Below are 21,991 nucleotides of genomic sequence, written 5' to 3' on the forward strand. Positions count from 1 at the left end.
TGAGTTTTTGTAACACCAACTTTCATATTTTAATAGGTACACAACTTGATTCATTAAATAAAGAAGGGGTGGGGCACAGGGTAGCAAGAAGAAGGAGGAGGAGGAGGAGGGGAGGAGGAGTTGGTTCTTATATGCTTCTTTTCTCTACCGAAGGCATCTCAAAGTGGCTTACAATCACCTTCCCTTTTCTCTCCCCACAACAGACACCCTGTGAGACGAGAGGCCTGATATTACTGCTCAATCGGAACAGCTTTATCAGTGCTGTAGCAAGCCCGAGGTCACCCAGCTGGCTGCATGTGGAAGAGGAGTGGGGAATCAAACTCGGCTCACCAGATTAGCAGTCCACACTCCTAACCACTACACCAAGCTGTCACAAGAAAGCCAAGGATAAAATAAGTCTGACCTAAACTTCAGAAGGAGGTTCCCACTATGAAAAGCTCTTCTATACAGGCAGACTCTGTGAAGGTTCAAGGGGGTGGCAGGTTACAGTGGATGAGCGATAGGGTGGTGAGTGTCCTGCATATTGCAAGGGGTTGGAATAGATAACCCAGGAGATCCCTTCCAACTCTATGATTTTATGATTCGGTACAAAATGTTTTCCATTAAACAGAAACCTAGTATGTCAGATACCCTTATCAGCATCTATCTAAGACCAGTTATGGTCCAAAGGAACATCACGAACGGTACCAGTTGGCACATATTAGCGACCTCCTCTGAACTACATGATAGAATGCTACAATAATGGGAACAGAAACCAGAGGCAACCAAACCGAACTATCTCTATACTGATAGCTGCGATTTTAAAAATGAACCAGAATTCCCAATGGAACACGATTCTCACAGAGACTCTGAGAAAGACTGCTCCATTTGTTAAGCACAGTCCTTCACCGAGCATCTAGTCACCTGAAGTCACCTCATATACATTTTATCTATCTATCTATCTATCTATCTATCTATCTATCTATCTATCTATCTATCTATCTATCTATCTATCTATCTATCTATCTATCTATCTATCTATCTATCTATCTATCTCTAACCCACCACTTACAAGATTCTGGAATGCAATTTACAATATAAAACAACCTTGACAGCCAGTAAGCCAATATCAACATCATCAACACAACTAAATAAAACATTAAATAAACAACAACCAAGAGAATTAAAACCAAACCACAACCAGATGGATGCTCTTCTCTGGTCGCAGAAGGAAGTAGATTCAAGATTTGCAGGTCACAAGGATTCGAGGAGGGCCTAAGATGACCCAGGCCACTATCCCAGCCTCAACCAAATGCCTAGCAGAAGAGCTCCATCTTACAGCCCCTGTTGAACTGGGACAACTCCGTCAGGGCCCTGAGATACTCCGAGAGCTCATTGTTAATTATAATAAGTTCCTATCAATACAATTTGTGCCTCTCTACCAAAAGAAATAACAGCAGCCCTAAGAGCCAAGGCTAGCCCAATCTCATCACTGCTTGGAACTTGGTTGGGAGACCTCCAAAGAAGACTCGGTGAGAAGGAAACAGTAAATCACCTCTGCTCATCTATTGCCTCAAAAACTCCCATCATGGGGCTTCACGGGGCCACTATGAGTCAGTTGCAAAAATGATGAATAACCTCCCTGGCATTCAGCTAGTTTACTTCCCACCCCTGTGCTCTTCCACTGCAGTCCAGATAAAGCTTATCCCAAATCAGGGGCTGAAGGATGCCAACACTCTAGCATTTCACAAGGGAGGGAGGCAGGAGGTGGTGCTCAGTGGGGCGAGGCTGGGGAGGATCTGGGGGTTCAGTAGAAGAGTCTCTTCTTTGCATGCAGAAGGTGCCAGGTTCAATCCTCAGCATCTCCAGTTGATAAAGGTCTAGGCAGTGGGCGATGTAGTAGGTCTCTGCCCAAGACCCTGAGAGCTGCTGCCAGTCTGAGCAACCAAAACTGGCCCTGATGGACCATTCAGTGCAAAGGCAGCATCATGTGACTCCCAGGATTGTTTTATCAGGGAGGGGTTGCAGTTCAGTTGTAGAGCATCTGCTAGGGTGCAATGCCAAGAGTATCACGCTATGACTTTAATATGCACAACTAACAAACCCCTCCCCCAGCAGAGGTCTAGTCATGTGCAACCAGGGGCCAAAGCTGGAGATGAGCAATGCATCAAAGGCCCAGATTTGCATCTGGGTACATCAGCACATCACAATGCTCAGGGACTGTGAGCATGGCTGCTTGCTTCTGCATGCATCTCCCTTGCTGTCAAATTGTTTATGTTGGTTTCAGCTTTTTAACAAAATAGCTTGATGTACGAGTTCAGGCGGGCTAGCAAGGGTCTAAGTCAAGCCGCGCAACTATTTCCCTTCTGAGCATTTCCAGGACCTTACGACACTGGAGCACTCGTTTGTCTCAAAAACAGGGAGGGCTTGATGGAGCAAAACACTTTGCCCAGCCGATTATTTATAGACTAATCAAGACCCTGGGTTTTCCAGCGTGTGACTCAGAGCTCCCCTGGGATTAGGGACCAGCATAAACGGCAATCACAGGTCCCTCATTGCTGCAGGATCCAGTTTCCTGCAAGCTGCAGATGGATGGGTGGAAGGGGGGCCTTTTCAGACCTGGAGAGCAACATTTGAAGCTACCTTAGCCCAGCCCACTGGTCGATGAACTGTCAGGGGCTGTCCAGGGTCTCGGGGAGGAAAGGGTCTCTCTCAGATCCTTTCATTGGAGATGCCCAGATGGAAGCTAAGCCCTCCCGGCATGCCCTACCCATGAGCCCCAGCCAGGGGAAAGGGGGCATTTTTAAAACAAAGACAGCATCTGAAGAAGCAAGCGGCGACTTAATGAAAGCTCATGCTAGGATAAAAGGTCTTCAATTGTTCTGCTGGACTTCTGTTTTATTTTGCTCTCAGCGGCGAGTAAAATTAAACTGCAAAAAGAGGGGGGGGGAGTGTGTGTGTTTTTTATGAGAGATTTCCTAGAGGGGCCTTTGAACAACAGCAAGTAAAAAGTATAATCTGATGTCAGCACGCGTCAAACAGTTGCCCTGTTTGTTTTGCGTTTTCAACCATGAGGCGGCTGCGTGTCCTTAGGGCCAATGCCTGGTACGTCTGCCCACGCGTAACAATAGTCGCTCTGTGTGTGCACAATCAATGTGCTAGCTAGATGCAGGGATGTTCCTGAGAAATCGTCACATGTGGCCCGAGATCCATTATCTCTCTCTGTCTCTGAATACTGGATGAGGCAAAGGGGTCTACGAGTGTGTAAATCTGGGCAGATGGATAAAATACTGCAAGGGTGCTAATCCCCATGCATGCAGGGGGGTCGGGGGCGGGATTATCAATGCAGTCCTGAGCAGAGTTATACCCTTCGATGCCCACTGGTTTCAATGGACTTGGGAGAATGACCATTCTTTTTAGGATTACACCACCACGGTCAGAACTTGTCAACTCAGTTCCGCGACTGAGAACTGGCTTTGCTTGCAGAAATTCTCAGAATTAGTCTGTGCCACCTCCAGTAAAAAGGGTCTGGGGTACCAGGAAAAAAGTTAACACCTTTCTCTATCTGCCACCTTGGAGAGTTCATGCCACTCAGAAGAGATGGTGCTTAACTAGATGGGTCAGTGACCTGACTTGCTAAAGAGGCAGCGCCGAGTAGAGGTTAGAGCGTCGGATGAGGAACTGGAAGATCTAAATTGGAATCCTCACTCTGCCATGGATGATCCCTGACTAACCTGAGCCAGTCACTCTCTCTCAGGTTCCCCTACCTCACAGGGTTGTTGTTGTGAAGATAAGGACAGAGGACGGAAGAGCGATGTGGTGTCATTTGGGATCCCCACTGGGGAGAAAAGCAGGGTATAGATCAGTCTTTCTCAGCTTTTTTACCATTCAGAACCCCCTGAAACATTCTTTAGGCTCTGAAAACCTCCAGAAGTGATGCGATCATGCAGAATATGGTTGGGAAGCAGAGCTGTGTACATGTTTACCCGGAGGCCCTCCCCTTCCTACCCCCTCCAGGCCCATCATTGGCCATTTTGGGAGGGTTGTTTGACATGACCATATATGGTCATATCACCCAATAAATGTGTAACAAATTTGAAAAATATATTAAAATTAATCAACTCCCACCTATTTGGGAAACCCTTCCGGGTCTGTCAAGAAATCCCTGGTTGAAAAAGCATGGTATAGATAAACATGGGTTCATTAAGTTTCCAATACACAATTCTTTGTAAGAAAAACATTTTTCCTCCCTAAAATACCTACAGCAACTATTTCTCTTTGGGAGTCTTCTCATCTTAGTACCAACTGAGGAGTTCTTAATGCATCTACAATAAAATGATCTCTCATGCTGAGCTGTTGTTAGGGCAGAGAATCCGACATGTTTAAAAATAAACCGTTCTAAATTATTGATCACACAAGATATGCTTTAAATTGCATGTGCTTTACCGGAAAATGGAGAAACATCAAAACCTCAACATACAGTTATGTGTGGATAACATTAAAATTATTGATTTTTTTTCAGTAGCTTTCCCCAGAATTCAAGATGGGCTAAACAACATCCAGATTTATAATTTATTTGGACCTCACAACACCCCTGTGGAGTAGGACAGGCTGAAACTGGCTCTTGTTCAAAGGCGAAGGAAACGTGCTTGCCTCAGAGTTTTGGCCCGCTTGCATAAGGATTATCACCTTGCCATATGTAAACGCATTTTTTAAAACCATGTTTGTGCGTAGACTGAAGGAGGACTAATCAGATCGCCGCCTGGGGCAGAGCCTTTCCGGTTCTTGCCGAAGCATCCAGCGGCCCGAACGGGAAGCCTCCGAAGAGGAGCCGAGTTTTGCCGAGCTCCCCAAGAGCCAATCGCCTCGTCCGCGTCTCTGCTGGGCGCTGTCCACCACTCGCGGCGCCTGAAACCAACCTTTCCCGACCCCTTTGGGGGAAGGGCTGGGGGGGGGGGCGTCAATCGCACGCGCGGAATCGGCCCTCTGCAAGGGGAGGGCGGGCAGGGACAGGCTCCCGGGGCGTTGCCATTCTGCAAAGAATACTCCCCTCCCTCCGCCGATGACAGCCGGGTGCGTCTCTCCCTTGACAACCCGCGAGCCGTCCGCTGAGCAGGGACGCTTTCTGCGGCTGGAACCGCCGGAGGAGCAGCAAGCCTCCATGGCCGTTTTTGCAAACCCAAACCCGCCTCCATTCCCGATTCCTTTCCTCGTTCAATCAAAAGCGGTGCACACCCCCCCATTGCCCCTCCTCCCCCCATCGTTTGAACCCCGGATCCGCATAAGCACCCGCTCGACAATAGCCTTTGGCTGTTCACAACCCTTTCCGGGGGGGGGGGTGCTTGCAAGGCCAGGTAAGAACCAGTCAGGGCCGCTTGTTTATTCGCCCGGCAACTCCCTTTCAGCTGGCGAGCCAGCGCGCCTGCGCGCGCTCCCGCGGGTTTGTACAATAGGGCTACGGCACACCTGTGCATCGCCAGCTGCCCCACACATCTCCGTCTCCCCCACCCTTCTGCACACAACGGATGGATGGACGGACAGACAGATAGATTGATTGATTTTTTCCCCACCCAACATCACCCTGCATTACAATCACGGCCGATCAAAGCGTCGAGAAGGGGAAATAATGGCTCCAGAATGGAGACCAGCAACGCCTCTGGCCGTGCCTTGAAACTGACACGGTTCCGTCGGGTCGTGTGGAAACGCCACGAGAATCAGCACACCGGTACACGTGATCCCCCCCTCCCACGGGCCCATCGGCGCCCCGATGCTGCTTCACCCCGCCCCGCCAACCCGGCCAGCTTAATTCGCAACAGGCGATCCGAAGCGAAATGCCATCCGACGGAATTAAAAGGGTGGAGGGGGGGGGCTCCAATCTACAGCGGCGCGGGAGGGGGGGCAGGACTGAAAGCCAGCCTCGTTTGCTCCCTCCGCGCTGCAGACAGACACCCTCCATCCCCACCCCCCCATCCCCACCCCCACCCCCCCACACACAGAGACCGCAGAGAAAGGAGGAAGAGCCAAGCCGGGTCAAGAGATCAAACGCCGGGGGGGGGGCGCAGCAAGAGCCCAGAGCGCGCGCCCGAGGATCGGGCCCTGACCCACGGTCGGAGCCCACCGCCCCTCTGCTTCCTCGGGGGAGGCGGCGAGGCCGAGGAGAGCCGCTTCAGCACCACCGCCGAGAACAGCACACACCTGGCCCGTCGGTGGCTAGCAACCGTGGAGAAGGTGGGAGGGGTCTCCCCTCCCCGGTCCCCTCCCTCCGCCCCATCTGTCTTCCGGACCCCGGGCACTCAGCGCGCCAGATGTTGCGCCCGCAGTGGGTCTCTGCAAGGTGGCCCAGGGAACGCAACCCCCCCCCCACACCCAACCAGATCTTCCCACTTCAAACATGGCGGACGCCCATTCAAGCCTCGGAAAAGCCACCTCGCCTCGCCTTCCCCCTCCCTGCCTGCCTGCTCCCCACCCCAAAAAGGCATCGGGGAGGGGGGAGCCAAAAAAGAGGGGTCGTGCAATCCCCACCCCCCACTTCTGCCGCCGCTTTCCCTTCTCTCTCTCTCTCTCTCTCTCTCTCTCTCTATTGCAATGACAATCAGCACTACACTCAGTTCAGGGGAAAAAATGCAAAATGCAAAACCCATCTCGAAATACAGTTTGCGAAAACCCTCAAGGGGACTCACTTCATCTGCTTCACAATGGTGCTTTTCCCGGACTCCCCAGCCCCTGCGGGGACAAAATAAAAGGGGGGGGGGAGAAGAAGAAAAGCAAACATTAAAAATAGATCCCAGGAAGGGCAAAATCTTGTGAGCGTAAGAATATACAATAAAGGAGATTGCATGGCGAAAGAGCAGCTGAACTAATGCCGGCAAGGGGGGGGGGGAGGGTCTTGTTTGTGCCACCGAGTTTCCAACGCAAGCCGGGGGGGGGGGCAATGGGAGGACCTGCCAGCGGAGTTCCCAGGGCAAAACGGGTGTTGGGGGGCAGAGATCGAAGGGCCCGGGGACCCCTCCTCTTCCAGCCACCCGAGGGCGATTTCCTCCCTCCAGAGGAGTGAATGGGATTACGAGCATCACGGCTGTGGGGAGGGGGAGCCGTCGAGGGGGGGGGGAGAGTAGGTCGGCGGTGGAAGGAGGGATCCCGCTTGTGCAGTAGAGCAAATGGTTGGCCAGAAGATGGAGGAAGGGAAGAGCACACCTAGTGGGTGGCAGGCATCGATTTTGGAGGGAGGAGGGACAAGGTGGGATCTCCCCCCCCCAATTCGATTTTATTTTATTTCCAGTCAATTTCTTTGCATGCGTGCTGGAAACGAAGCCTGCCCCCCCCCCCCCCCGGGCTCGGAATGGAAGGGAGAAGCCGGATCCTCTGGAATTGCTGGGGGGGGGGGAGGGGAAGAGTGCAATGCAAACGGATGTCCAGCGAGGAGGGGTTCAGGTCCTGTCTCGGGCGCCGGGGGTGGGGTGGAGGGGGGGGGTCTCCGGGGAGGGCGGGGGCGCCGTCGCCCGGCCTTACCTAGCAAGAGCAGCTTCACGTCTTTGGCGGCGCTGATGCCATCTTCCTTCAGGTTCTTCTCGATGGCTTTGCTTCTCTCCAGGGCGGCCCGCTCCTCCGCGCTCAGTGTACATCCCATGGCGGTGGCCCCCCGGAATTATCCTGGCTGGCGGACGCGGCTCTTCCCCCCCCACCTCTTCGCGGACACTCCGAGCGGGGAGAGATGCTGGGGGGCGGCGGCGCGGGGGGGGGGGAAGGCGAGACACTCCCGAGCACACAAAAGCCGAGAGGGAAGCGAACGGGAGGTGGCGGCTTCTCTTGTCAGTTTCAAAAAGAAAAGAAAAAATCAAGCCCCGGGGGAGAAAAAATAGAGAGGGAGGTGGTCTCCCCCCTCCGGAAAGAAAAAAATAGATATATTCAAAGACCTCTCTCCCTTCCCGGCTCTGCGCCTCTTTCGCCCCTGCAAATCAATGCATCCAAACGAGATCCGAGCAGAGCCTTGAGGACGGATTGGGGGGGGGGGCGACGGGGGGGGGGCTGCAGGCGCTGGGAAAAGGGGGAGCCGCAAACCGCGGAAGGAGGCGATCTGTGGCCAGAGGGGGGGAGGGAAGGGATCTGGACGAGATCTGGACGAGCTTTGCCGGCTTCCTCGCTCCTCTTCTCCTTCTCCGCGCAGGAGGGTCGGGGGGCTGCCTGGGCTTCGCGCAGGATCGGCACCGTCGGGATTGCTGGCCGGGGTGCTTGCTCTCTCTCTCTCGCTCGCTCGCTCGCTCTCGCTCCCCTCACCTCTCCTCCCCCCTCCCCCTAGCGTGGGGGTCTCTAAAGGGCGGCGGCGGCGGCGGCGGCGGCAGCGATGGCTGCGAGCGATCGCATCGTTCGGCCGATCCTAATGGAGAGAAACGCAGCGAGGGGTGGGGGCCGAGGCGGAGAGCGGCAGCCAGGCGGGGAGGGAGGGAGGCAGGGAGGGCGAGTGCGCCACCGCCGCGCGCTTCCCTTCCCAAGCGGGCGAGCCAGCGAGCGGAGCGGGCGGGCTGTGCCTGCCTCGATGACGTCTGCGGCCACCGCCCGCGCATGCTCGCTGGCCACCCCTGGGCGCGAGCTCGGCGGGGGCTTTGCAAGAAAACAGAAAGCGGCCGCGGGAGGGGAGGGGAGGGGAGAGACCGCCGAGGACGCCGTGTTCAGGCACCCCCCCTAAACCCCCCTCCCCTTGTCCCGAATTGCTGCGGCTCAGCTGCCACCATGATAGCTCCAGCCTGAAGCACTCCGCCCTCCCCCCTCCCCGGGTATTTAGGGATTTCCTGCATCTCTTGCTGCATTGGCCGAGAGGGCTTCCAGGCTGCGGGGGGCGGGGAGGGGGGACACCGCTAAGGCTTCGCTGCCATGACCCGTGCCTCCCTTGACTTGGCAGCCCAGGCTCAGCTCTGCGGTTGCCCGCCTCCCGGGGGTGGCTGGAGATCTCCTGGGATGGCAACTGGTCTCTAGGCGACAAGAGCTCACCTGGAGGAAATGGCCGCCTTGGAAGGTGGAGTCTGTGGCATTAGACCCCGTTGAGGTCCTTTCTCGCCACAGACCTCACCCTCTTCAGGCTCCGCCCCCCAAAATCTCCAGAATGGGCAACCCTGTTCAGTCCCCGGGATCTCTCGTGATAAAGGATCCGGTAGGAGGTGACGCAAAAGAGCTCAGACTCAGACCTGGGAGAACGCCTGCTGCTCAGAGTAGACAAGAGCTGCTCTGGCAGGGGAAAGATCTGAATCAGTTTAAGGCAGCCTCATGCCTCCAAAGCTCTGCGAGGAAGGGGCTGAAGCCCCCTCCCATCTCCAGGGGAAAGGATCAGGCAGGGGCTGAGGGGAAAGCCTTCTGCCCAAGAGCCTGGAGAGCTGCTGCCAGGCAGGACTGGCTTTGATTGACCGATGGATTGACTCGGTATAAGAGCTTCAGAGCTTTTGATTTTTTTTTAAAAATCTGGGAATTGGGTGCTGTTTTGAGAGCTGGGTGGTTTTGTGGGAAAGGGCAGAGCCTGATGGGTTTTCATGGGTTTTTGGGTGGGGTCTAGTAGGTTTTGGGACAGGCCCTGGCGGGCAGGGGAGGGGAGCTCAAGCCGAAAGCCAATGTAGCAGAGTGTGTCCGATTAGGATCTAGGAGACCCTGGTTCGAGTTCTGCCATGGTTGCTTGCTGGGTGACATACTCGGCCTACTTCACAGGGTGATGGTTGTGAGGATAAAAATGGAGGAGCAGAGAAGGCTGAAAGCGGCTTCGGTCCCTGTTAGGGAGGCAGGTGGGGATAGAAACGAAATATGTATATAAATAGATATGCCGCTGTCTTTACTTAAGAATAGCCTGTTTCTTCTTGGCAAAATATTTCCCCTACTTTGACTTTATTTGTGGAAAAGTACATTTCCTTCCATCCCCGTCCTGACTATCTAGGCGGTCATACTGCTGAATGTGTTTTGAGTCGCAGAGATTCTGTGATAAGGACAAGGAGATCTACTGTGAGATCAAAGCTTTCTAAAGAAGAACAGACTCCTTCTGGTCAGTTGACCCTCATGCCTGTTTCAGCTGCCAGAGAAAACTACGGCAAGATGAATGAATGCAGCAAATGTCCACAAGCCTCGAGTGATGAGTCAGAGAGGACCACTTGACTGGTGGAAACAAAACGTCCAGCTCCATGGACCATCCGTCTGATCCAGCAGGGCTGTTTTTAGGTTACAGACTATTCAGGCCAGGAACGGCTATCAGGCAGTGATCCTGGGGCCGAAAACAGAGGGGTTCAGTGGACAACCGTTTCCCTGTTTTCGGGAAATGCATTCTTTTAAACGGTTTATACCTCGTTTCTTAGCCTGATGCCTGAAGTTGCTTCTGACCCCTCATGGGAGGAGGAGAAAAAAGTATGCCCATCTCCCCCAAGGAGCATTGTGCTCTGCAAATTCCAACAGGCTAGTAGTCCCTGGCCCAAGGAAGTACGTCTGGCCTCCACCAGGGCCAGGACATTCTGTATCCTGGCCCCCACTTGGTGGAATGAGCTCGTAGGGAAGACCAGGGCCCTGTCAGAGCTGTTTCAGTTTTGCAGGGTATCTTCCACCAAGCATTTGGGTGGGGCCAGTGATTCCAAGAGCATCAGATCAGCCTCCTCCGGACAACCCCCCACGAAGAATGTCCTCTGGAAAACTGCTGAAGATGTTGAGATGTTAATATCCTAATGCATTGTTTTTTAAGGTTTTAATACTCATGCTTGATTGATATAATGTATATTGTACACCACCCTGAGCCGCATGATTAAATCCATAGTAATAATAATAATAACAATAAAAATATATTGTAGGCCTGGTGTTCCATAGACAAAGCTTGGGACTAGTGATTGTAGAAACATGTTTTGTTTTGTACCACCCAGTCACATAGGAAAGTTCTCAGTCTCACATGGGAAATGTGGGAGAGTATGTTATTAAGTACAATACCTGATTCTGAATCCAAGTTAAAAATAAAAAATGGGCAGATGAAACACCAGATGGTTGGCAACCGCTGTGTTTTGCTTCCCCCCCCCCCTCTTGCTTTCTCCTTATTTTACCTCTCCCCTCAGAGTAGGGATTAAAGTGTCAAACTAAAATAAGGAGTTATATGAGCAGGGCTGATTAAAAGCCCCTGGCTCTTTTAGGGCCCTCTGTTGTAGAAACCAGACAAGGAGTAGGTACTGCAGAGTAAACAGGCATCACTGCCATCCCCAAGAACTCTATTGAGTGCAAACCCTAATGGAAATGAAAGGCGATCGGACAAGAAATGTATTGCAATTGTGTCCCGTGTTGACAAAATCTTCCTATGTGCATAAGCCCAGGAGAGTAACAATACCTGGGAATGACAACAATCCAATTTACAAAGTTCTTTAACCCCCCCCCCCCACACACACACCATAAAGACAGTTTCCAGAATAACTCCTGTTTAGCTAAGAGAAGCATTATGGATGACAAAGAGCCCCACAACGCAGCCAGCTCATCTCAAATCTCTGAACTTTTTGCTAGCACATTATTGTTGAGGCCGAGGCCAGCCAAGGTTCCTGTACCTAACGGCAAGACTGAACATCCGTGATTGCAAAACACAAGAGCAGAATTGCATATCTGATGTAACTTTCAGCACCATGGAAACATTGGGTTCCCTCATGTTTTAAAAAGGAAGTTGCCTGTCTGTCGAAAGTAGCTCAGCATGACCAAGCCTTTGCAGATCTGAATAAGTTCTGCTTATCCTGTTTCACATTGCATGTAAGGTGATTAAATCTAATTTTATGGTGTTCCGACTCTGCCCATCTCCTCTAGTTAGGCGCAGGGGGGAATTGGGCATTGGGTCATCTGGAAAAGCGCCAGTGGGTGAGGGCCTTGGGGTAGGAGTGCCGCTCTTGCCCAAATTAGTCCATGTGTCACGTCTGCCATGGAGAACTAGAGTACAAGTCCCAGGACAAAAAGGAGTCCTTTGAGTCTGTTGTTTAAGCAGGCCCTAGTTGGACACAGTGAATCCTTGAAAAGGAAAAGTTGGGAGGGAAGGAGGTATCTTGCCTGCAAGTAACTTTATGACCCTTTCAAGATGCTGAGTTGGAATCAAACCTTCAAAATGGCTCTGGCCAATGGGAATTCTCCCACCGCAGTTTACACATGGCAGACCAATTTTTTTAAAAAAAGTTTGCACAAGTCTAGTGTGCCACTTTGGCCACATCATGAGAAGGAAGGACTCCCTGGAGAAGACCTGGGAGCGATCGAGGGCAAAAGAAGAAGGGGACGACAGAGAATGAGGTGGCTGGATGGAGTCACTGAAGCAGTCGGTGCAAACTTAAATGGACTCCGGGGAATGGTAGAGGACAGGAAGGCCTGGAGAATCATTGTCCATGGGGTCGCAATGGGCCGGACACGACTTCGCAACTAACAACAACAGTGTGCCATTTAATCACTTTTAGCCAAATACCCAACTTCAATTATTCTAAATTATGTTCCCACTTCATGGCTTTTCCAGAGTCAACCATCCCAGAGAGAAGGGAAAGGTGAGGGCGTAATGAAACGGACTCACAAATCCTGTCCCGGTTCCTTCCCAGATGATCAGAAAATCCCACAGCCGTCCCAAGTCTCCATCTTCCCCTTCCTCCAAAGCCAAACTGTGTGCTCAGTTCTGCCACTAGGAATTCTGGGAGTATCTTCTGGTAGATGGACGGACTTGCCCGTCTGCAACAGCATTGCCATTCCGGGGCTCCAGACAGTTTCCTTGTCTTGCACTTTGCTTCTGCAAGAGAGCACAGGGACAATCATTTGCCACGTTGCACATTCGAGGGCTGGTGCTCCTGCCCAGGAAGCCAAATCCTGTTTTAAAGGGGAAAACTGAATACAAACCAGCAATGCTTTTACTCATTCCTGAACGTCGGAGGTGTGCAAACCTAATCTAAATACGAATTGGAGTTATTCTTGGCAGTTAAATAATGTAACAAGAAAGCAACAGAAACCGTTTTTGGAAAGAAAAAAAGGTCTCCTGCTGCGTTAACCACCAAGCCCCAGTGGCTGGGTTTCCCCTTCCTTTTAAAAGGGTATGAAAGAGAGAAGAAATCGGAGGTTTACGGGAGTGTATCTGAGTGGCCTATTTTCACAGGCTAGGTTGTAGAGACGGAACAAAGCGCTCAGGTAGGGAAATGCACCAGTCCCCATTTAAATAATTCACGATGAAACCACCGGTTCTTAAGAGAAAGATTTAACTCGGCAGCCTTGAATACTTCCACAGCATCCATTCCTTCAGCATGTTTTGAGTACATCTCTTCCCTTACGCTAAAAATACATCACATGTTTACTGTGCCTCCAAGTGCTCATCCTTGCAATGGCCCTGTATATACAGCCAGTATGAATTCAGCCCAGACTACAAAACAAGAGGCTGGCACATGGAGAGAATAACCTGATTAAGGCCATCCAGGGAATTCATGGTAGAAGGGAAATCTGAACCAGGGACTTCCCTTTGTGAACGACTTTTAAACCAGTTCTGGCCTGGAAAGCAGGCATGGACTACATCCTTACAAAATGCAAGCCTGGCTAACAAACGATGACCATTGGACCCATTCAGACAACTGATTTCCCTGGGACCCCAACCAAATAGGTACAGTGCACTTTAGGAGGAAACAAAATTCTTGTTTGCCTGGTTCCTGCTGATATTACTCTCTTAGGCACCTCATTAATACTTTGCAAAAAAGCAGATTTTGACTGGATTGTATAATTTATAAGTCGGGTTAGATCCAGCCATCTTTCCCTTTCAATCTCACACAATTCCCTTTCCTACTATACCCCTCATTCCACATGGCTTTCGTCTAATCCAGGGGTAGTCAGACTGCGGCCCTCCAGATGTCCATTGACTACAATTCCCATGAGCCCCTGCCAGCACTCGCTGGCAGGGGCTCATGGGAATTGTAGTCCATGGACATCTGGAGGGCCGCAGTTTGACTACCCCTGGTCTAATCAGATCCCACAGTCACCTGCATTGGCTTGGGGTGGTCAGAGGGGACACCCTCCTTCCCTTGTTCATCGAGAGAAAAGTTGGCTCTATCCCAACCCACTGGGCTGCCAATTCTCAGATAGTTTACTGTTCACTATCTTTCACGTTGTGTTAAATAAATTCGACATTGCAGCCGATCACATTGCCGCCAACTCAGGGCCGCCCCATCTTGGATTTTTCAAGCCAAGAGATGAACAGAGGTGCTTGTTGCCTTCCTTTGCATAGCAAGCCTTGTCTTTCTTAGTGGTTTCCTATCCAAATATTAACCATTCCAACTCTGCTTAGCTTCCAGATCTTGATGCAATCAGGTTAACTTGGGCTATCCAAGCTGCTACCATGGAATTTTAACAAATATATTGATTGCACTTCCGAACCTACCAGCCCAGGAAGATCTGATGCCCCCCTGGAACAGAGAAGAATGAAAATTGTGAATTGGAAGATACCACCAGCTGTGGGCAAGGGGTCGGCACCCAGGGTTTCCCCTGTGACCAGTTTTAAGTTAGCACCATGGGATTGAACTGTTGCTGCCATAGGGTCTTTTTATGGGTGTTTTAATGGGTTAATATTGTATATTTTATTTGGGTTTTTAATGTGACCCGCCACAAGCCAGCCTGCTGGGAGCAGCGGGATATAAACTGCAAGATAAATAAATAAACAGACCACACACTTGATCCACCAAGCTCCGATGGAAGTCACCTATGGACCTTACAAAAAATGAATGGGCTCCACCCGCTTAGTTCTTCCCACTGAATGGATATTTTTAAAAGCATGAATTATCAGCTCTATTGATAACGCTCTGCCAAGACAACAAAGTGAGACACAGAGGCTCAGGGAAAACACGTCCTGGCAGACAGATTGATTTTTGTTTTGTTTTGTTTGTCCTTTTGAGAGACTCACAGACTTGGGGAAACACAATCTTCAGGATTGAGGAACACATGAAGCAGTTCCAAGCAGGGGCCTCGGAACTAGAAGCAGAGCAGATGAAATTGCTATGAAATGCAGGCTTTTATATTTACATGCCGAAAAGTCACAAGTTGAGCATATGCTGTCTACCATTCAAAAGAAGCGTTGAAGCAGGAGTGCAGTGCAGAAATGGCAGAGCGACACTCCTTGAATAACGCATCGACCCCGGTCTTTATCTGAAGACGTGAGCATTGATTCCTGAAAGTTCATACCATGCCACAGATCCTGTTAGTCTTAAAGGTGCTGCTGGACTGTTGCTCTTTTCTCATCTCCTCTGGACTTTTTCAATCTGGATTCACGCCAGGCTATGGGGAAGAGTTGGTGCTCATGGCCTCACCCAACAGCCTCCAAACCAGATAGTTCCTCAGTTGTATGAAATGGACTAAGAACAACAGACAGAATAGGGCAAGAAGTCACCAAATATTGTCCTTTTTATTTTCTGGCAGAAACCAGTAATGTCCTCAGTGTAGACATTCTCCTCCACCCCCTTTGGGTATCCTGTCTAGTGCCAGGGGATCCTTGGCTGGCGACTAGTCTACTGGTTTTCCCTGGGTGCTGCTTCAGCCTAGTGGAAGATTCTATCCAATCAGGGACCACATCGTGAACTAGATGATGTCATGACTCTGATGTCAACCAATGCCAGCCATTAAAATCATGTCCACCACTGAGGGCCAGTGACAACTGGGACTAAGGGCAGTCTAAACCCAGAAAAGGACTGAAGCAAAACTGTTGAAAAGTTTTAGATGAAAATCTTTTTCAGGAAATGGTAGACCAGCTTGACAGCTCTTGATTGGGCTAATCTGTATAAAGATTCATGAAATTGGAGTTAGCGTGATTCATTTTGCACTGCTGCCCATGCTTAGCACGCAGTGAAAGATCATCAGAAAGGTTCTCCTGAGAGAAGTAGCTGATCTCTAAATTTTGCTGTGGATGAAATCTAGTGCCAACCCCTGGAATGTAAGGACCCCCTCTGAGAAATTATTCAAGTCTTACTAAGGGATAAAATGACTTTTAAAATAACCCCAGAATTATTCTATGCCCAACATCCAACTCCTTTTAACATTTCATTTATCTGGAAGAACTTCTAAAATTAATTCCAAAATCAAAGCAGAGGTGATTTGCCAAACTTTCTGGTTTTACCCCCCTCCCTGACAGTCATGTACTTTGATAAAAATGCAGACAAGGTGTGTGGATGTTTAGTGATGAATACCTGTGCTCTTCTAGTTTGGTGAGCACCACCCAAACCATCTTCAGTCACACACACACACACACACACACACACAATCTCAACAGGCATACTTTTTTGCAGTGTTGGATTCATGAACATGGGAGTGTCAGTAACGTTGAGGAGAGGAAATGACTTGGAAGCAGACAACAAAAACAATGGAAAATTCTAGGTAACTCAAAATCTAGGGAAAAATTTGGATACGTTCAAGTTCAGAAGTGTCTTATTTAAAATGTCTTCCATTCCTGTAAATTCCTCAGGGTATTGTTTGAACTTTGTTTTAGGTGAGTTTTTAGTGCAAAGATAAAAATCAGGACCTGCCTTCATAATGTTCTTAACAAAATCTTTGTTTTGTCCTCAGCATGCGTTCTGTTGAGTTGATAAGGCTTTCAGGAAGAATGAGTTTAAAACTGGCCCACATGACTTTTCTTTGGCTGAGGGTAAGAAGGGACTTAGCTCCCATTCACTGTGTCTGATAATCATCTGAGATTCTAGCAGGGCTGGGAATTAGCCTGTAAGCTATCAGTCCAGTACTTTCTGGGCTCACTTCTGACCTGCAGTGTTAAGAAGCTGAAACTGCAATCCTAAGCATATTTACTGTCAACTAAGTCTTAGTCACAGCAGAACTAGATTTTACCTTTGAGCAAACCTTCCCTGGCCTGTGCTGGTTATTGTACTTGCATAATAATTTTGTTATGAGCAACCTGATCACAGGTTTCTATGGCTGCTTCCTATGCCATGAAGATTCTCTGTTCTGTGTCCATGGCCACTGGGAATGCAGAGATGTGCACGCTGGCAATGGAATATCTGCACAAGAGATTTATGTGCCATTTCAGTTGCCATTTCCACTGCGTTTTCCCCACCTGGCCACTAGAGGGCTTTTAATTAATGTATTAATTCGTTTGTTTATATCACGCTTTTCCCCCCATTGGGGACCCACTGCAGCTTACAGCACCGTTCTCACCACAAGGGGCTGATGGATGGGAAAGGGTGCTGCTGTTAGTGGGACTGCTGAAAAACTGCAGCCAGCTTCCCATCCAGATGATGCCTTGACTGCATTCTAGCTCAGCATCCTGTTTCCAGCAGGCAGCAGCTCAATGTTGCCATGAACACCCTCCTGTTGGCTTCCTTGCTAACAGAGGCATAAAGCCATTTCAGGGTGGATCCACTTTGTGCTGGCTAATGCACTACTGAGAGCCAGCATGGTGGTGTGGTTAAGAGTCTAATCTGGAGAGCCAGGTTTGATTCCCCACTGCTCAACATGCAGCCAACTTGATGATCTTGGGCTAGTCACGGTTCTCTTAGAATTGTTCTTGCAGAGCAGTTCTCTTAGAGCTCTCTAAGCCTCACTTACCTTACAGGATGTCAGTTGCGTGGAGGGGAAAGGAAAGGTGTTTGTAAACTGCTTTGGGAGTCCCTTGGGTAGTGAAAAGCAGGGGATAAAAACCCAGCTCTTCTTCTATTTCTTCCTTTATTAGACAGCCAGGAAGTGAATGATCACAAAAATACAACAATAGCACAGTATCTAGCCTTGTGCCATTCCAGTTTAAGCTAATGGCCATCATGAAGTCTTGTTGTTGTGACTCGGTTAGAGGAGTCTTCAAAACAACTCCCTCTTCCTTATCCTAGTTCAATCAGGGAGAGAAAAGATCAACTCAAGGTGCTGGCATGATGCTGGCAGGGACTCATGGGAATTGTAGTCCATGGACATCTGGAGAGCCACAGGTTGGCCACACCTGCCTTACACACTTTCCCCTGAAAGCTAAAATTGGCACCAGTTTTTGACTGCGACATCAGTTGCCTAGAGATCTGGAGATCAAAGACCAGATGTTGGGTAAAGGTGAAAGTACAGGCAGGAACATCCCAAAATATAGCAGATCAATGCACATGATAACAGACAAATCTTCAGGCTCACTTAATCGAAGTTATTGCAAAGATCTTAAATCTTTCCTAAATTCTTAATGATGAAATAAAATACGTTCACAATTCTTTAAAACACAGGTGAAAGATGCATTATTTGAAGATGTGGATGAACAGCCTGGAAGAAGGAGCAGGAGATGGTGGGAAGGAGAAGTCCCCCCCTGCTTTGCTTCCTTGATAGATTTCAAGTTACGACATTAATTTCAAGGTTCCTGGAAACCAGCTATCCCTGCTTGTTAGAAAGCTGACAAAGGTAGAGGAACCCCAGCAGGCCTATGCCCTGCCCATGTCCCAGCCTATGAATATGCAGACTCACAAACTGCCAAGTGAAGTTAGTGCAAATCCTCATGGAACATTTTATTAGTTACCAATCATTCCGTACCCTGTCCCTTCCCCCCCCCCCCCTATTTGAGAAAATTTGTCAGCTACTGCTGAAGACGGTTTGCATTCAATCAAGGTATCTATGCAGGGTGTGCATTTGAGCGTTTGTTGCTATTTACCTTGTAAAGCATCCCCTTGCGGCATTACGTATAGAGCTGCCATCTGTTCAGGGGCCCTTTCAGAGATGCTTCTCTCTTTGCAGGCTTCCTCAGGCACAATTGATGCATGCCACACGAAGAACAACTGGACACACAAAACAGCCAGGCTGCACACGAACAAGCACCTTACTGCACATGCGCAGGCTGGTGGTTTGTATCCATTTCCTACACGACAGTTACCAAGATGCCTTTGGGATGGTTCAGGATTTAATATTTATTAACTGCCTGCATGTCGCTTTCCCCATGAAATACTAATGCCATAAATGGGGGAGTTGTTCTCCTCAATTCCTTTGGTGAAATACCCCGTTGGGATCCGGACCAGGGTGCATGTGGAGAAGGGGCTTCAGGCTTCCCTGAAACATTTTGAGCCTGTGGGCACTGTGACACAGGGTGGTGGGCACAATCACAAAATGGCGGTCACGGGAGACTGAGTTACACACACCCAAGGAAATCCCAGTGCTGAGGGTCAAGAGGAAAAATGTTTTTTTTTTAAATACATTGGGAAAGAAGAGAAAGAGACTAAGGAGAATAAAACCGACACTGTAGTGGAAGCCACTGCCAAAATAATATTATTTTAATCCACGCTGCCAATCAGATCGCCAATGACCAATCAGAATGGCCAATCCCTGCCAGGAAATAGCCCCAACTGGCCACACCCACTTTCTAAAGGCAGGTGCCTGGAAGGTGTCACTAGGTGCCACAGGGGACTCCTGGTTCATTGTATATTCTACACTGTGCTCTTCTTACTTCTGAAATCTGCTTTCATTGTATTGTTTACTGGGTGTCTTATATCAGGGGTAGTCAACCTGTGGTCCTCCAGATGTTCATGGACTACAATTCCCATGAGCCCCTGCCAGCAAACACTGGCAGGGGCTCATGGTAATTGTAGTCCATGAACATCTGGAGGACCACAGGTTGACTACTCCCTGTCTTATATCATCCCTGTGCGTTGCTTTAATGGTATCATACTGCTATTATAGCCCTGAACTGGATAGCCCAGGCTATCTTGATCTCATCAGATTTTGAGAGCTAAGCAGGGGCAGCCCTGGCTACGGCTAACAGCTCTGAGTTGGGAGATGCCTGGAGAATTTGGGGGTGGAGCTGGGAGTGGGCAGGATTTAGAGTGGGAAAGGACTTCAGTGGAGTATAATGATCCACCTTCCAAAGCAGCCATTTTCTCCGGGATAACTGATCTCTGTAGCCTGGAGAGGAACTCTAAAACCTGGGGGCTCCCCAGGTCCCACCAGGGGACTGGCATCCGTAGCCGCTGTCTAGTATTTGGAAGGGACACCTCCAAAGAATGTCAGGGTTGTGATGCAGAGACACGCAATGGCAAGAAACCTCTCCTGCTTTGAAAATCTTATGGGGCGTGCCATGAATCAGATGTGGACCGAGGGCCAAAAAAGCTAACCACCACAAAGCCCTGTATTTGTTGCATTTATAAAAACTGCTTAATCTGCCTTGAGGCTCAGTCCAGAAGACAGACTATTATGTAAAACAATATCTCCTTTCCCTGCTGAGCTGCAGTGGCCCCTGTCCTTGTTGGGCAAATGCCCACTTTAGATGCCCAAGGAAAACCTTGCCCAACCTGGTATCTGGACCAGGACAAAGGACACCCCCTTCCCGAGTGAGAGGAGGCATTTGCCTCCTCCTGGATCTAGCAGAACCTCCTCGCTCCCGTCACGTCAAAGCTCCCAGAATAGACGTGTTTGCCTCTGGAATGGCTGGCGGCCAGCGTGGATTCCTTCTTCTAATACAGCGACGTGATGACAAGACCAGAGATGGTGGGATTTCCACACACAAGACTAATCTCCTAAAACCGACGTGTGTGTCCTTTTCCCTGGAGGCTCTGTGCTGCTGGGGGGCGGGGGGGGGAGAGAAAAGAGGAGGACGCAGAAGCATCGACCATGTTGCTCACATCAATATAGCAAATGACTTGGGTAAGCTGCCTTAGAGAAATGATGCGGTTGGCAGGGAACGTGAGCCGGGGGTTGCTTATTCTCTTCCTTTCCCCCTCTCCCCCGCCACAATCTGTCGAAGGGCCTGCGTTCCAAGAGCAAAGCACTCTCAAAGTGGCCAGACCCAGCCGCTTGCTTGGTGTAGCCAGCTGTGTCCAGCCACACTTCCCCCGCCCTCGCCATGCCCACCTTTTGTAGCAAGGAAAGACTGTCAGCTTACTCTCTCCATTCACAGGCCTGGGTAGCCAAACCCCATTCAGAAATCCCAGCAGCCATCGGATCGATAAAAGCTGCAGCCACTCGGGTTCTCATGGAAAGCAGGGAAGGGAAATGGGAAGAATTGCCTCATTTGCTTCTTGCAAGAAAATCAGGTGGAGATTCTCATGCAAGCAGAGGAGGCGGGCTGTTCTTTGGGTTGCCAACCTCCAGGTAGGGAATGCGGCAAACAAAACTGGAGTAAATGGAAAATACCAGGGAGAAAACCAGGCAGTGTCATCGTGACTCTGAAACTTATCATAAATAGTGCCTCCAAAAGTGCAGAATAGCCATTGATAAGGTATCATAAAGGCAATCATAAATAATAACCAAAGAATACTGTAAATTTATGTAAAATAATGTAATATAAAAAATAATTCTGGAAACAGTTCAACAGGTTAGTTCCAACTGAAGTCTAAACGAGGAGCCAGTTGGGGCCAGAGACCTTCTGGAATTACAGCTGATCCCCAGAAAACAGGGATGAATTCCTCTGGAGAAATGGCTGCTTTGGAGGGTGGACGCAATGGCATTATACTCGGACAAGGTCCCTCCCCAGGCTGCATCTGCAAATATTCAGGAATTTCTCAACCTAGGGCTGGTAATCTCAGCTGTTGTTGAATAATCTGTTTAAAGATTAAGAGAGCCAACATGGTGCCTTGGTTAAGAAGAAGTTGGTTCTTATATGCGGCTTTTCTCTACCAGAAGGAGTCTCAAAGCGGCTTACAATCTCCTTCCCTTTCCTCTCCACGTAACAGACACCCTGTGAGGGAGGTGGGACTGAGAGAGCCCTGATATCACTGCTCGGTCAGAACAGCTTTATCAGGGCTGTGACGAGCCCAAGACCACCCAGCTGGCTGCATATGGAGGAGGAGCGGGGAATCAAACCCGGCTTGTGAGATTAGAAGTTGGCACTTCTAACCACTACACCAAGCTGGCTCTTGAGCGGCAGCCTCAAATCTGAAGAACTGGGTTTAATTCCTCACTCCTCCACATGTAGCCAGCTGGGTAACCTTGTTCTCTCAGAGCTCTCTCAGCCCCACCTACCTCACAGGGTGTCTGTTATGGGGAGAGGAAGGGAAAAGTGTTTGTAGGCTGCTTTCATACTCCTGTTACCACTTTTGCAAAGCAGAGTGCTAACATGAGAATGTTTGTCTACATTTAA

The 21,991-nt window shown here is 49.7% G+C and overlaps 1 protein-coding gene across 3 annotated transcripts in view; it reads right to left on the minus strand.

The window, feature by feature from the left end:
- Positions 1-8,533, minus strand: part of GNAO1 (G protein subunit alpha o1) — a 184,021-nt gene extending 175,488 nt beyond the window's left edge. The window contains exons 1-2 of one of the 3 annotated variants that reach the window (XR_013226583.1): positions 7,489-8,515; positions 6,660-6,702 (exon numbers count right to left, since the gene is read on the minus strand). Coding sequence is in view for 2 of the 3 variants with exons in the window: in XM_077310437.1 (XP_077166552.1) it covers positions 6,660-6,702; positions 7,489-7,606 (161 nt within the window). In the remaining variant the exon portion in view is untranslated. Of the gene's footprint in view, positions 1-6,659; positions 6,703-7,488 lie in introns of all 3 variants that reach the window. The other 2 variants (XM_077310437.1, XM_077310438.1) reach the window with 2 other exon arrangements.
- Between the last annotated feature and the right edge of the window lie 13,458 nt (positions 8,534-21,991).

The sequence above is a fragment of the Paroedura picta genome, chromosome 14 (assembly GCF_049243985.1).
Source record: "Paroedura picta isolate Pp20150507F chromosome 14, Ppicta_v3.0, whole genome shotgun sequence".
In the NCBI taxonomy this organism is placed as follows: Eukaryota; Metazoa; Chordata; class Lepidosauria; order Squamata; family Gekkonidae; genus Paroedura; species Paroedura picta.